General features: G+C 40.7%; 1 protein-coding gene across 7 annotated transcripts in view; it reads right to left on the minus strand.

Moving 5' to 3' along the window:
* Positions 1 to 15876, minus strand: part of ARNTL2 (aryl hydrocarbon receptor nuclear translocator like 2) — a 126843-nt gene that overhangs the window by 90815 nt on the left and 20152 nt on the right. For 6 of the 7 annotated variants that reach the window (XR_004540118.1, XR_004540119.1, XM_033951978.1 and 3 more), the window contains exon 4: positions 8093 to 8250. Coding sequence is in view for 5 of the 7 variants with exons in the window: in XM_033951978.1 (XP_033807869.1) it covers positions 8093 to 8250 (158 nt within the window). In the remaining 2 variants the exon portion in view is untranslated. Of the gene's footprint in view, positions 1 to 8092; positions 8251 to 8338; positions 8458 to 15876 lie in introns of all 7 variants that reach the window. The other variant, XM_033951979.1, reaches the window with a different exon arrangement.

The following is a 15876-nucleotide window of genomic DNA, read 5'->3' on the forward strand; positions in this document are numbered from 1 at the left end:
CGGGGCCGCTGGACCAATCAGCAAGCAAGGCTTTCATCTGTGTAGTGCTGAGCTCACTGCTCAGCATGGCTATTTCCCGCTGCGACGCCGGACTTGTAAGTTGCATGCCTGCGTGACACACTACCGGAGCCGCAGCAAAGGTGGAAAAGAGCCGCATGCGGCTCTGGAGCCGCGGGTTGCCGACCCCCGTCCTAGTCCATTCATTAGTATTAAGTATCTTAGATTATTGCAACATCTTTGATTTGGTAGGATTCCGTAAACACCTCCAGAAATTCAAGTTATTAAAATTTTGTTATCTCGCCTTTTCAAATATCAAAGTGGCTTAGAATAAAAATATACTTAAGTTGGGGTAAACTAAGCTTTAAGACAGACATATAACCAACATAAAAAATAATTTTAAAAACCCTAAAATTTTAAGACAAACGTGTGGAGGTGCATAATAAAAAACACATTTAAGTCCCCTTTTGGCATAAGGCCCTAAACGTTGAAAGTAGAAGCAGGGAAAATGTCCATTATAAAAAAATGTCCAAAAGGAGGTTTTTTTTGTTTTTGTTTTTTAAATAATGGCCTGCCTCTACGTTCAGCTGTTTAAATGCCCAGACCACCTTTACATCTAAACTTACACCATATAATCAACCTTAAAAAAGCCTAAGTCCCAAACGTCCAAAACAAGGGCTTTTAGGCAAAGGAGGGGCCAGTTCTTCGCCTAAAAGCTGGATTCTGTAACCGGTGTCTGTCAAAAAGAACACCAGTTACAGAATCCCCCCCCCCCCACTCCAGCAACAATCGGGCCAGGAGGGAGCCCAAGCCCTCCTGGCCCGGTGACCCCCCAGTGCCCGACAGCGATCAGGCCAGGAAGAAGCCCAAGCCCTCCTGGCCCGGCGACCTCCACACCGGCCGACAACGATCCAGATAGAAGGGAGTCCAACCCCTCCTCCCCAGGCAACCCCCACCCCCACTAAGATATGGGCAGGAGGGATCCCAGGCCCTCCTGTCCTCGGCACACCCCCTCACACGATCACCCCCCTCACCCTCGATCGGCCCCCCCCACCCACCGACCTGCGACACCCCCCACCGATCTTGTGACACCCCCCACCATACCTGGAAATAAGTTGGACAGAAGGACGGGTCCCAAGCCTGTCCATCCAACAGGCCCGCCATCCATCGAATTGCGAGCCTTAGGGCCTGATTGGCCCAGGCGCCTCAAACCCTGCCCACAGGGTTATACTTTCTTCTTCAGATTAAAAATAAGCAAATGTTGACATATTGGAATGTACTGCGTTTCCCTGAAAATAAGCCCCAGCATGATTTTCAGGTAGGTCTTAATATAAGCCTTACTCCCAAAAATAAGCCATAGTCGCTGGCAGCAGCAGCAGCACCCCCCCTCCCCCACATCCAAACCGCAAGACAAATAAATACCTTATAACAAACCGGCAGCAATCTAGACAGGCTGCTTTGCGGCTTTCTATCGCCCGGGCATTTCTCTGCCACACTGCCGGTGATGTCAATGATGCGCAGAGGAACGGCCGAGCGATAGAAGGCCACGAAGCAGCCTGTCTAGATTGCTGCTGGTTTGTTATAAAGATATTTATTTCGGTCTCGCAGTTCAGATGGGAGGGAAAGATGGGTCGGCGGGGGTAGGGAGCGAGGGGGTGCACAGCGGGAGGATAGAAAGATGCTACACAGGGGGATGGGAGGAAGGGAGGGATAGAAGCTGCAAGGGTTCTGCTGCAAAGATACTGCACAAGGAGATGGGTGAGAGGGGAGGAAAGATGCAGCACATGTGGGGGAGATAAAGGAAATGGGAAGAATTAGGATGGAGGAGAGGAAGGGAGAGATGATCAATGTACATGAAAAAAATAATACATCCCCAAAAATAAAACCTAGTGCCTTTCTTGGGCACAAAATTAAAATAAGACAGTGTCTTATTTTCGTGGAAACACGGTATATATATAAAATGACTGTTCAGTTTTGTTTCTTTTTCTGTGAGTTTGCCAGGTTTATTAAAAAATTTGATTGAACGCCTATCAAATACTAAGGGGCTCATAATCGAAAGAGAAAAATGTCCAAAAACTGGCCTAAGTCGGCACTTGGATGAACATTTTCCAAATACGTCCAAGTGCCGATAATAAAACCGGGTTTTGGATGTATTTCTAGACGACCTAGGCCTACATAGTGCAACTGAAAAACCAAAGCTAAACGGGGCGTTTCGGGAGGAGTGTCGAAGGTGGGAGTTGGGCGGGACGTGGGCCGGCTTAGACTTAGTCGTACAGCATGTATAGTTATACAGCCCACGATCGATGGAACTTGGATGTTTTGACTTAGACCATGTAAAACATGGTCTAAGTCACAAAAACCCACCTAAAGTCACCCGATAAGCACTGCAAACATATAAAGCATATAAAACTACCCCAGTAATCACTGACCCCCACCCCCATAAAAATATTAATCACACCTTTAAAATTCAGCCTCCAGACCATCTTGGCCGCCTGGCATAGGAAATAGTGCTGCCCGATTTACGATTCGAATCAGTTCACCGATTCACTTTGGGTGAATCAATTCGAATCAATTTAAATTTTTTTTTAAAAATCGGCTTCCTGATTTGAACCCTCTCCCCTCGCCCCCTAAAGCAGGAGCGGCAACGCTGCTCTTGCTGGCCGCTGCTGCACCTGTTTTAGAGGGCGAGGAGGGAGGTTCAGTCGGGAAGTGCTGCAGTCCGGCTTCCCTCCTTGCCGCCCCAAAGGACTGCCCCCTCCCGAAAGACTGCGCCCCCACCCCCCCGGGAAGGCCTCCATGTTGCTCCTGGCCTCCCCGAACCGTTTACCTTATTGCTGGAGCCTGCAGCCGAAGATCGCGGTTACAGCGTCTTTGTGCTCTGAGCTGTTTCCTCCTCTGCGATCCTGCCTCTGACATCAGAGGAGGGCGGGACCGCAGCAGAGGAAACGGCTCAGAGCACCCTTTTCCATTTTGTGATTACAATGTCAGATTTGAAATATGTATCCTGCCAGAGCTGGTGTTAGACCGCAAACGTGGGCTAGGATTTAAGAGAGAGAGGAAGTGTTTTTTGTTTGTTTATTTTGTTTACACCACAGTGCCAGTGTGGTTAGGAGAAGGCAAAGGGGGTGAAGAGGCTATAAAATAAACCCACCAGGATGTTTAAAAACACCACCCAATTGGGCAGGAAAATCGAATCGAAAAACCAATTCAGTAGGCTGAATCGAATCAAATCGAAATTTTGTTTCCTGAATCGGGCAGCACTAATAGGAAAACCTAGTCGTCCAGCACAGAGGCAGCTTATGTTGTCTTGGGGGTGGGTTAGGGACCCATAGAGAGGAGGACCCATGCCCATAAGCCCCTGTAATCACTGCATTGATAATGAAATATGTGCACTCCCCTATACACCCCAAAACCCTTTTGTACTGGCATATAAGTGGCTCCTGCAGCCATAAGGGCTATTGGGGTGGTAGATAAGTGGGTCTAGGGGATTCTGGATGTAGTTGGGGGGGGGGGCGGGCTCACCATGACCTATAAGGGAGATGTAGTAAGGAGAAGACATGGCATCCTTTTTGTGAAGTTCACAGCAGTGCCCTGTAAGGTACCCCACTATTTAGGTGCCATGTCTGGGTGTTCAGTCCATCCACTTTGCAGACCCCTCCCACGTCCAACAGGCGTTTTTGACTTGAACAAAAAGTTGAACGGAAATGTAGCGACTTGGACGATCAGATCGGCAGGACGTATACTTAGACAGTTTTCGAAACAAAAAAAAATTTGGACGTATTTTTTGAAAATGTGTCTTAGGCAGTTTTTTTTTTTTTTTTTAAACTTTGGACAACTTGCGAGTTGGACGCAAATGGACTTAGATGTCACTTTCGATTATGCCCCTCCACGTGTTTTACAAACATAAGAATAAAGGGGAAGTACAAAATTTAAAAACAAATAACATTTAAAACAGAAACATATAGAAGGACACATAATAGTACATACATTAAAAAGAAGAAAAGGGTTTAGAACTACAATAAATAATAGGAAAGAACATAAATGGAAAAAAATCAATAAGGCAGAAGGGGAAAAAAACTGTAATGCAGGAACTGTTGAAAATAGAGAGAAGATTTCAATATTCAAAAACATCTTTGAATTAAAAACTTAAGGCTCCTTTAAATTTATCTAGATTTTGTTCTACTCGAACATGAATTGGTAAGGTGTTCCAAATTGTGGGTGCAGTTATTGAAAATATTGTTGCGAGTGGTTATAATTTTTAATGAGGGAACCCAAAGCAGATGTTGATTGGAAGATCTTAAGGATCTGTTAGATTTGTATGGAATAAGAATTTTTATCTATGATGCTGGTTCCTTTGTTTTAAGGGTTTTAAATATTAACATGGCAATCTTATAAGTTATTCTGTGTTGAACAGGAAGCCAATGAGCTTTCTTTAAGAGGGCAGTAACGTGCTTGAATTTTTTCATGTTTGTAATGACTTTAATAGTTGTATGTTTTATTAGCTGGAGGCGCCTAATGTCTTTCTGACAGATTCCCTTATATAGGGAATTACAATATTCTATTTTTGAGATTATAAGGGAATGGATCAAAATGTTTAATGAGGAAGGTTCCAAGATTTTTGCCAGTGATCTGATCATTCCAAATACGTGAAAACAACTTCTAACCACTGCTCCTATTTGCGCACAAAAGTTAAGCCTGTTATCTATGATTACGCCCAGAATTTTTACTGTATCAACTTAATTGATTGGTGTGTTATTAATACAAACTGGAGATGCAAGGTGAATATTATCTTTCCAGGGGAAGAAAAGACTATTAGTTTTGGAGATACTCAGGGATAACATATTTTCTTTTTACCAGTCATTGATGCAGTCAAGTTTCAGGTTTATGGCAGTAAGATCATTGTTATTAGATGGATCAATAGGATGAATAATTTTAAAGTCATCTGCATATGCGTAGACTGTGAACCCAATAGACTGGTACAGAGTTAATAGAAGAGCCATATAGATATTAAACAGGAGAGGGGAAAGTATAGAACCTTGAGGAATTCCAGAGTTGTTTGGATAAGACTTGGAAGATGCGTTATTAAAAATAACTGAATAAGAGTGATCAGTAAAATAAGAATGAAACTATTCCAAGATTTGTTCGGAAGCTAATCTTTTGAACAGAATATAATGATTGATGGTATCTAAGGCAGCTGCAAGATCCAATGAGATAAGAATGACTGACATGTTGATCCAGGAAATATTGAATGTTGTTAGGCCTAACAGCGAATGCTCAGTAGAATAATGCTGACGAAATCCCGTTTGATTTGGATGCAAGTTTTTTGTTTGATAATTTGTTTCTTCATACCACTGTAAGTGTTGTCTTCCATTTTGAATTAAATGGTTTGAAGAAATAGTTACATTAATTTGCTTTAAATTTATTGCTTAATTGCTTTATTGCATATGGTTCTCCAAACTAGTGGCGGAGAAAATAAAGGCAAAAGAGTTAGCGTTTGTGAAATATAAAAAAAAACAAGAGGAGTGCAGAAAGGACTATTGGGTGAAACTGAAAGAAACCAAGAAAGATACGTCTGGTGAAAGCGCAGGCAAAGAGCAAATGGCTAAAAATGTAAAAAAAAAAAAAAAGGGAGACAAAAATTTTTTAAGCTATAATAGTGAAAGGAGGAATATGAAAAATGGAATTGCTCAACTAAAAGATGCTGAGAACAGATGTGGAGAGTGATAAGGAAAAAGCAAATGTGCTAAACAAATACTTATGTTCTGTGTTCACGGAAGAAAATCCTGGAGAAGGACCGAAATTGTCTGACAAAGTAATGCAAGAAAATGGAGTAGATTCTACGCTGTTCGCAGAGGAGAGTATTTATGAGCAACTTGAAAAACTGAAGATGGACAAAGTGATGGGACTGGACGGGATCCATCCCAGGATACTGAGGGAGCTCAGACGGGTTCTGTCAGGTCCTATTAAAGACTTGTTCAACAATCTCTGGAGATGGGAGTGGTTCCTGGGGATTGGAGGAGAGCGGATGTGGTCTCTATTCACAAAAGTGGTCATAGGGATGAAGCAGAAAACTACAGGCCGGTAAGCCTCACTTTGGTTGTTGGAAAAATAATGGAAGTGTTGCTGAAAGAAAGGATAGTGAACTTCCTAGAATCTAATGGGTTACAGGATCCGAAGCAACATGGCTTTACAAAAGGTAAATCGTGTCAAATGAACCTGATTGAATTTTCTGATTGGGTGACCAGAGAGCTGGATCGAGGACATATGCTAGACGTAATTTACTTAGATTTCAGCAAAGCTTTTGATATGATTCCTCATAGGAGGCTCTTGAAAAAACTTGAAGGGCTGAAGTTAAGAACCAAAGTGGTGAACTGGAATAGAAACTAGCTGTCAGACAGATGCCAGAGGGTGGTGGTTAATGGAAGTCACTCGGAGGAAGGAAAGGTGAGTACTGGAGTCCCTCAGGGTTTGGTGCTGGGGCCGATCCTGTTCAATGTTTGTGAGTGACATTGCTGAAGGGTTAAAGAAAAGTTTGCCTTTTTGGGGATGATACCAAGATTTGTAACAGAGTAGACACCCGAAGAGGGAATGGAAAATATGAAAAAGGATCTGCAAAAGTTAGAGGAATGGTCTAATGCCTGGCAACTAAAATTCAATGCAAAGAAATGCAGAGTAATGCATATGGGGATTAATAATCAGAAGGAACCGTATATGCTGGGAGGAGAGAAGCTGATATGCACGGACGGGGAGAGGGACCTTGGGGTGATAGTGTCCGAAGATCTAAAGGCGAAGAAACAGTGTGACAAGGCGGAGGCTGTTGCCAGAAGGATGCTGGGTTGTATAAAGAAAGGCATAGCCAGTAGAAGGAAGAAGGTCTTGATGCCCCTGTACAGGTTGTTGGTGAGGTCCCACTTGGAGTATTGTGTTCAGTTTTGGAGATAATATCTGGCGAAGGATGTGAGAAGACTTGAAGTGGTCCAGAGGAGGGCGACGAAAATGATAGGAGGTTTGCGCCAGAAGACGTATGAGGAGATACTGGAAGCCCTGAATATGTATACCTTGGAGGAAAGGAGGGACAGAGGAGATATGATTCAGATCTTCAAATACTTGAAGGGTATTAACGTATAACAAAATCTTTTCCAGAGAAAGGAAAATGGAAAAACCAGGACATAATTTGAAATTGAGGGTTGGTAGATTCAAGAGCAATGTTAGGAAATTCTACTTTATGTAGAAGGTGGTGGATGCCTGGAATGCGCTCCCGAGAGAGGTGGTGGAGAGGAAAACAGTGACGGAGTTCAAAGAAGCGTGGGATGAACTCAGAGGATCAAGAATCAGAAAATAGTACATATTGAACTTAGGCCAGTACTGGGCAGACTTGCACGGTCTGTGTCTGTATATGGCCTTTTGGTTGAGGATGGTTTTTGGAAGGCTTCAATGGCTGGGAGAGTGTAGACGGACTGGAGTGTGATTCGACGGAGACTTCGGCAGTTGGAATCCAAGCACAGTACTGGTAGTGCTTTGGAATGGATTAGCTAAGAAGAAAAAATTTAAAAAATTTAAATTGAATCAGGTTGGGCAGACTGGATGGACCATTTGGGTCTTTATCTGCCGTCATCTACTATGTTACTATGTAATTTTTGAAAGAATATACAAGCCATTCATTCAGGATTTTAGAGAATTCTATCATCTCTTCCTTCAGCCAAATCTTCTCCAAGCTGAAGAGTACTAGCCTCTTTAGCCTTTCTTCATAGGGAAGTCGTCCCATCGCCTTTAACATTTTCATCATCCTTCATTGTACTTTTTATAATTATGCTGTATCGTTTATGAGCTTCACACCACAAATGACATACAATATTCAAGGTTCGATCACACCATAGAGCAATGCAAAAGCATTATAATATTCTCAGTTTGTTCCCAACCTTCTATTTACTTTCTTAGCCACCGCTGCACAATGAGTAGATAGTATTAATATAACAATAACACCTAAACCCTTTTCCTAGGCAGTGACTCTTGATGTGTTGAAAATTGATCCAACAGCTGGCCTTCTAGAAAATATAACTGAAGGAAAATAATTTAAGCAAATGAAAAAACCTACTTTGTAATGATTTTAAATGCTGAACAGCCATTCGTAGTACTGTAAGTTTATCTAATTTATGGTCCACAGGATTACACTGAGGTATCATTGAAGACAGTTCTTCAATCAATGTGTTCATTTTCTCTCTTCTTTTTTTTTCTATCTGACTGTGTGGTTCTCTGTGGGAAATGATTAGATTTTTATTAATGCAAACATTGAAGATCAAATGACCAGACATACAACCTTGCTAGAATATATAAAGCTAACCTCTACAAGGGTCATAGAAGACTTTCCAAGAGCATCTTTATATATTGCCTGTGCATATTACACCTTACGAATTCCAAATGGTGGCTCTCTTGGGAACAATGCAAGTGTTGAGATGAGCACTAGCAATGAATTAGAGACTGAGATTTATTTATCAAGTATTTACTATATTGCCATTCAAAATTAACACTACATAGTGGTTTGCATTTTTTTTTTTTTTTTTTTTAACATCCGCAAAACATTAGCCAATAAAATTCATAAAATCACAGCAGGAATGTACAGTAGCAGGAGTGAAATGATAACAAATACCAACACACAAACTCACCAATGTACTTGGGCATAGACATACAGTCAAGTTCATTTATGTCATGGCATACACAAAGTTAAAGCTGCAAAATGAGACCTGTATTCTCTAGGCCAGTGATTCCCAACCCTGTCCTGGAGGAACACTAGGCCAATCGGGTTTTCAGGCTAGCCCTAATGAATATGCATGAGAGAGATTTGCATATGATGGAAGTGATAGGCATGCAAATTTGCTTCATGCATATTCATTAGGGCTAGCCTGAAAACCCAATTGGCCTGGTGTTCCTCCAGGACAGGGTTGGGAACCACTGCTCTAGGCACTTAAGGTTTCGGGCTGACTGAACACCTTCTACAAAATGTTACTAAAATGCTGCATACAGAGTGTTAAATCAGTAAGTGGGAACTCGTATGGAAGATTTTATCCGAGTTCACCAGGTTTCAATACCACCAAATGCACAAACTAAAGTAGCTAAAAAACAGGAACTTATCTCGATCTGCCCCGTATGAAAAAACAGTGGTTTGCAGATCGAGATAAGTTCCTGTTTTTTAGCTACTTTATTAAAGGTCTAAAACTGGCAAGGCTTTTACATCTCAGGAGCTTTTCAAATAAATGTCATTTAGAAGTGTTATTGAATTATTCACTTTAATTCTCTTAATATTATATATACACCAGGGTTTTGGGCGACAGTTTAAAAAGAAAAAAGAAAAAAAGAAGTTGCAAAGAACTTTTGTATTATGAATTATAGATTTTTAGATTAGCCTACAGAGTGTTTTAAAATGATGTGGAGTGGGTAATGTCTGCTAGGCACATTTGTGCATTTGGCGGTATTGAAACTTGGTGAACTCGGATAAAATCTTCCATATGAGTTCCGACATACTGATTTAACACTCTGTATGCAGCATTTTAGTAACATTTTGTACAAGGGGTTCAGTCAGCCTGAAACCATATAAGTGTCTGGAGAATAGAGAGCAGGTCTCATTTTGCAGCTATAAGTCATTTTGACCCCTCTCATTTAGAGTAAGGCTCTTATCATTAGCATACACAAAGATAACCCATATGGGGACATGTAACTAAATGAAGATACCGTTAGTAATTAAAGCAAGGTTTACTGAATTATTTTAGAATGCATCTTTCAGCATTTTACTACCTTAGTACCATAAAAGTGTCAAGGAGATTAAAAAAAAAATGTTGAGAACTGCCAGCCAAACAACTATATACAGGCAATATAAAACTTAGGTAATCATTTTGTATGGATACCATAGGAATGCTTTTTTCTTTAGGGGGGCCAAAAAGCTCTGCCCTAGACCCAACCCCCATAACCACAGTACTGTACTAATTGTAATGCCATTCATTCTTCATATACACCCAATATAATTTTATTAATACATAATGGCAACTACATAATTAAACTCTTGCATACTGTATGCCAGGGGTGTCCAATGTCGGTCCTCGAGGGCCACAGTCCAGTCGGGTTTTCAGGATTTCCCCAATGAATATGCATTGAAAGCCGTGCATGCAAATAGATCTCATGCATATTCATTGGGGAAATCCTGAAAATCCGACTGGACTGCGGCCCTCGAGGACCGACATTGGACACCCCTGCTGTATGCAAATAAATTTTAATTAACTATCATTATATTCTGCTTTTTTCAGGGATTTCAAGGCAAATTAAATAGAAATAAAACAAAAGAAGGAAAATTAGATATTTTATTGGACTAATTAATATTTCAATTAGCTTTCAGAGGTCAAAACCTCCTTCCTCAGGTCAGTACAGTATACTGCAATTACGATATCCTGTCCTGACCTGAAGGTAGTGGTTTCTCCTCTCCTCCCCCACCTCACCCCATGGTTTGGCATCTCTGTCTCCTCTTCCATCTATCCCTCCCTTCTTCCCTCCCCTCATTAGTTTGGCATCTCTCTCCTTTCCTCTCCTGTTATCTTAGTCTTCTTCCCTAACATCTCTTTCACCCCCATGCTCTGGCATTTCTTTCCTCTCTATGACCCCCTCCTCCATAATCCAGCATCTCTCTGTCCTCACCCTTCTCTTCTCTTCCTTGCCCCCACCCCATTGTCCTGCCTCCCACACAGCCAACAGCTTTGCTGTTCATTCTCTCTCTCTCTCCCCACCAGAGGAGAAAGAGAGTGACTGGCTGCATATTGGGCTATTTCCTCTCCCTTTACCTGCCTAGAGAACTGACTTCTTTTGGGGACCACAGAAGGCTGTAGATAGCCCTGCAGTTCATGAGCAATTGACTCTAGGCAAACATGGGAGGAGGAAGTAGCCCAATATGCATCTGTTCACTTTCTCCTCCTTTTCTGTGGACTTACCAGTGCTGTTGGCCCAGGGGTAAACTGGCACATCTCTAAGTACTGGCTCAGAGTCTCTTCTAGCCTTTCATCTCCCTTTCCCTTCAGCACTCTCCCTATCTTCCCTTGCTCCCATTGTCTAGCATCACTCCCTTCTGCTTCTGGATTCAACATCTTCATTTTTCTCTTCTCTCCATATCCTATGCATCTCACCCTTCCTCTAATCCACTCCCATGTCTAACCTCTCTCCCCCTCCCTTGTGCCCTGGGTCCATCTCTCTTAAAACTCTCCCCATGCATCATCCCTCCCTTCCTCCCCTATCTTATCCAATATTTCTCCCTCTCCCCCCATGCACCATCTCTCCTTTCCTCCGCTCCGCCATCTTGTGCAAAATTTTTCCCTCTTTTTCCCATGCACCATCTCGTCCTTCGTCCACTCTATCTTATCCAATATTTATCCCTCTCCTCCATCATCTAATCCAATATCTGTCCCCCCTCCTCCATGTCCAATATTTTTCCCTCCAAGTAGTATCTCTCCCAATATCTGTCCCCCCTCCTCCATGTCCAATATTTTTCCCTCCAAGTAGTATCTCTCCCTTTCTTCCAAGCCCCCTTTTTCACCCCATGTCCAGCATCTCTACTTCCATCCTTCATTATCCAATTTCTACAACTCTCCTCTTGCTCTTCAGCGGGTCAGCAGAAGCCAGTTACAGTTCTCACCAACTGCCTGCTGCTAACCCAGAAGTCTCCCCTTTGCCATGGAGAAATAGAAAATTGCTAAAGGAGGTAGAGAATGACACAGGGACAAACTTTGTCCCTATTCCTGCGAGCTTGATCCCCCCTCCCCATAAAATGTCTGATCCCATCCACACAAGCCTTGAATATTTATTTATTTATATACCACATAAAACTATGTGGTTCATATATTGGTAAGAAATCCAATCCAATAAACAGTATAACTACTCAGGACCCTTAGAAAAAGGCCAACTGAAGATCAAGAAGATCCCAGCTTACTCATGAACAAAGGTGAAGACTATACATCTCAAGTGCCCATAGCCAGTTACCAGAACTAATCTTGGTTACTTGGCTTACAAATGGGCTATCATTGATAAACGTCTTCTCCACTATGTAAGCAGTGTGTGTGTTTGATATTTTATTATTATTTTATTCTTAAGCCCACTTATTTATTCTTAATTAATTCTTAATATGCCGTAATGCTGTATGGTACTTAGCTCGGGTGTTGTATAAGTGGAGGAAAGCCGGGCAATATACAACACCCAAGCTAAGTACCATACAGCATTACGGCATATTAAGAATTAATTAAGAATAAATAAGTGGGCTTAAGAATAAAATAACAACAAAATAATAATAAAATATCAAACACACACACTGCTTACATAGTGGAGAAGACGTTTTATCAATGATAGCCCATTTGTAAGCCAAGTAACCAAGATTAGTTCTGGTAACTGGCTATGGGCACTTGAGATATATAGTCTTCACCTTTGTTCATGAGTAAGCTGGGATCTTCTTGATCTTCAGTTGGCCTTTTTCTAAGGGTCCTGAGTAGTTATACTGTTTATTGGATTTCTTACCAATATATGAACCACATAGTTTTATCTTCAGTTGGCCTTTTTCTAAGGGTCTCGAGTTCATATATTGGTTACATACATAATATACTGATCGCCCTTTAGTTGTATAAACATGAACAAACAATAGACGAACATCTTACCAATAAAACGTTAAAACCCAGATATTCATTGACACTATATCTTACAAGAAGAATAAAAGTAGTGCACTTTATAAAAAAGCATTAACAAAGAGCTGCGTTTTCAACATTTTTTTACAATTGATATTTCCAACACAATAACGCAGTATTCCTGGCAGAGCATTCCAAAGTTTGACACCCGCTACTGACATCATTGATACTTCAATTTTAACATGAATGATAGGCATCCTCCCCTCTAAAGTCAATTTCATACTGTTGTCAGACCTTAGATTTCTTTTCGGTTGATAAATTTCAAACAACTCTTTTAGTACCCTTGGAGCAATGTGGCACATTATCTGATGGATAATTGCAATAATCTTAAAATGTACTCTTCGATGAATAGGCAGTCAGTGTAACTGTTTCAATATAGGAGATATATGTGAGCTCCTGTGATCAATCTAGCAGCTGAATTGAACAGCATCTGCAGTGTCTTCAATTTCCCTTTAGCAATTACCAGGTACAGCGAGTTACAATAATCTACTCTACTCAATAATTTACTCTACTCAATACTTGAACCACACTATGAAAATCAGACGCTGGTAATAATGGTTTTAGTCTATAAAGTAACTGCATTTGCATATAGCCTACCCTAATCATTTTCAAAATTTGCTTTCCCATCGTCAAACAGCTATCCAAGCACACCTCCAAGATGGTCAACTCCTTTTTCACTGGCAATTTCTCCCCCATCACAACCACATTCTCTATCTCAAAGTTGTCTCTGACTTTTCACTACTATTACCTCTGTTTTATTAATGTTTAATTTCAAGTCATGTTCATCCATTCAACCCACAACTTTTTCATCAAGTATGGGCAATATAATTTTAACGCCTTTATTGAAAAGTGCTGATTTGGATCTTTCGGTCCCCTCTCATTATCGCCCAATTGCAAACATACCTTTGATGACAAAAATGATAGAATCAATCATTTCTAGTCAACTCTCCAATTTAGAAAAATTTTCTATCTTAGTGCCATTTCAACATGGGTTCAGACTAAATTTCAGCACAGAAACTCTTTTATTGTTATTAATTTCAAAGATCCAAAATTTACAGATGCAAAAAAAATGTGTGGTACTATTACAATTTGATTTGTCCAGCTACGTTTGATGTGGTCCACATGATATCTTGATTCATATGATATCCGATATAGGCTTACATCATGTGGTTTTAGATTGGTTTAGCAAATTCCTTTCACTACGATCCTATGAGATAAACTTAAGAGGGTAAGGTCTCATCTTCATGGAAACCTAACTGTGGGGTGCCACAAGGTTCCCCTTTGTCGCCAATTTTGTTTAACATTTACATGACCTCATTAAAAAAATTTTGTCCTACTTCAGCAGAGACTATATTTACTTAAGCGTATGACATTTTCATTCTACTGGAGATCATTCCTGATCTTAGTGATTTGGTCTTGGGCATATATTGTTGTATTTCCAAATTGCAGGCGTGGGTAATGTCCATTCAAATGAAATTGAATGCATCAAAAACCAGACTACACTGGATCAGGCCTAAATTAGAAAACCTCCCTGCTGCTATTACATTGAAAACAGGTATTTCATTACATATAGACTTCTCCTCCAGAACTCTTTGGCATAGAAGTGCTTCTTTAGTCTGCGTATGCTGAGGAAAGTTAGATCATAATTCCATCAAGAACATTATGCAGTGGTGGTACAGTGCTTGCCCAACTGGATTACTGGAATTCTGTTTACTTGGGTATTAAACAGGATAGTCTAGATCGGCTACAGTTGAAACAAAACACAGCAGCTAAACTTATTTTTGGAAAAAAGAAAGTATGACTATGTCTCCCCTTTGTTGATAAACCTTCACTGGCTCCCAGTTCATTTTAGGATACAGCTTAAGTGTGCAAGCGTTATTTTTTAATTCCTTTAGGGAATATTTGATTCTCTAGTTCCCTTATATTGGAATACCATTAGAACTTGTTATTCGAAAAGCACACAGATATATAAATTATCATCATTTCCCTCTTCAAAAGGGCTTAAATCCATTGGGAAGCTTAGTAAATCTATGACGTTCAAGCTGGTAGAAATTTGGAATAAACTTCCTGACTCTAAGATTGATAGGTCAGCTACAACAATTTCAAAAAGATCTAAAAACGTGGTTGTTTACGCAATATCTTAGAGGCTCACCTAACTGAAGTTTGTATTAATAGCATATTTTATCCTTCTAGTTCTCTTTTAGATTTATATTCTGTTATATACTCTGATCTAAATTACATGTGAACCGAGTCGAGCTCCTTTGGGAGATGACCCGGTATATAAACCAAAGATTAGATTAGATTAAAGTATAAAAAGAAATATTCTGTACAATTGTCATTTTATTAATCACAAATACAGATCAACAAAACCCCTATCTCCCATCCCCTCACAAATTTCCCCTTCACTATCGAGCAAACTGAACAAGCCAAATTACTACAAAATGCTACATAGAAAAATCAAGTTGAAAGAATACTTCAGTCACACTTGGCAGAAATAGTGTTAGGGAAGTGCAACTAGGCCAACTGCTCCTGGCCAGCTGGAAGCTAAAGTACGGCATGGACTTTGAGGTCCCAGTTATGTCTTAACACCAGCTCTGGCAGGATACACATGTCAAATCTGATATATTCTAATCACAAAATAGAAAATAAAATTATTTTTTCTATGTTTTGTTGTCTGGTCATTTTACTCTTCATAACACATTGATCCCAGGCTCTAGTTTCTGTTTCCTTCTGTCTACGCTTAATTCACTCGCCAGGGTCTCCTGACCATTTTACATTTCTTCATTCCCCATGCTCACCATCCATCTCTGTGTATGTTTTTTTCCCATGCTCAGCATCTTCCTTCTCTGTCTCCTATACTTCCCTTTCTAGTATTTCCCCTATGCCCATCTCATCACATTCTTCATCATCACTATTCAGTGTCCCTAACCCATGTCCAGTGTCAATTTTCTGTGTCTCTATGCCCCCCTTAAGTCCAGCATCTTTCTTCTGCGTTCCTATTCTCCCTCATGTCCAGCTATCTTCCCTCTGTGTCCATATACCCTCTTATGTCTGACATTGACTCACAGACTGTGTCCATATACCACTCCGATAGTGTTCCCCTTTGTGTCCCTATCCCTAACCTCCCTTCCATGCCCACCATCTCCACTCTCTTCATATATCTTCCTGGGTCCAG

The sequence above is a fragment of the Geotrypetes seraphini genome, chromosome 7, assembly GCF_902459505.1.
Source record: "Geotrypetes seraphini chromosome 7, aGeoSer1.1, whole genome shotgun sequence".
NCBI lineage: Eukaryota > Metazoa > Chordata > Amphibia > Gymnophiona > Dermophiidae > Geotrypetes > Geotrypetes seraphini.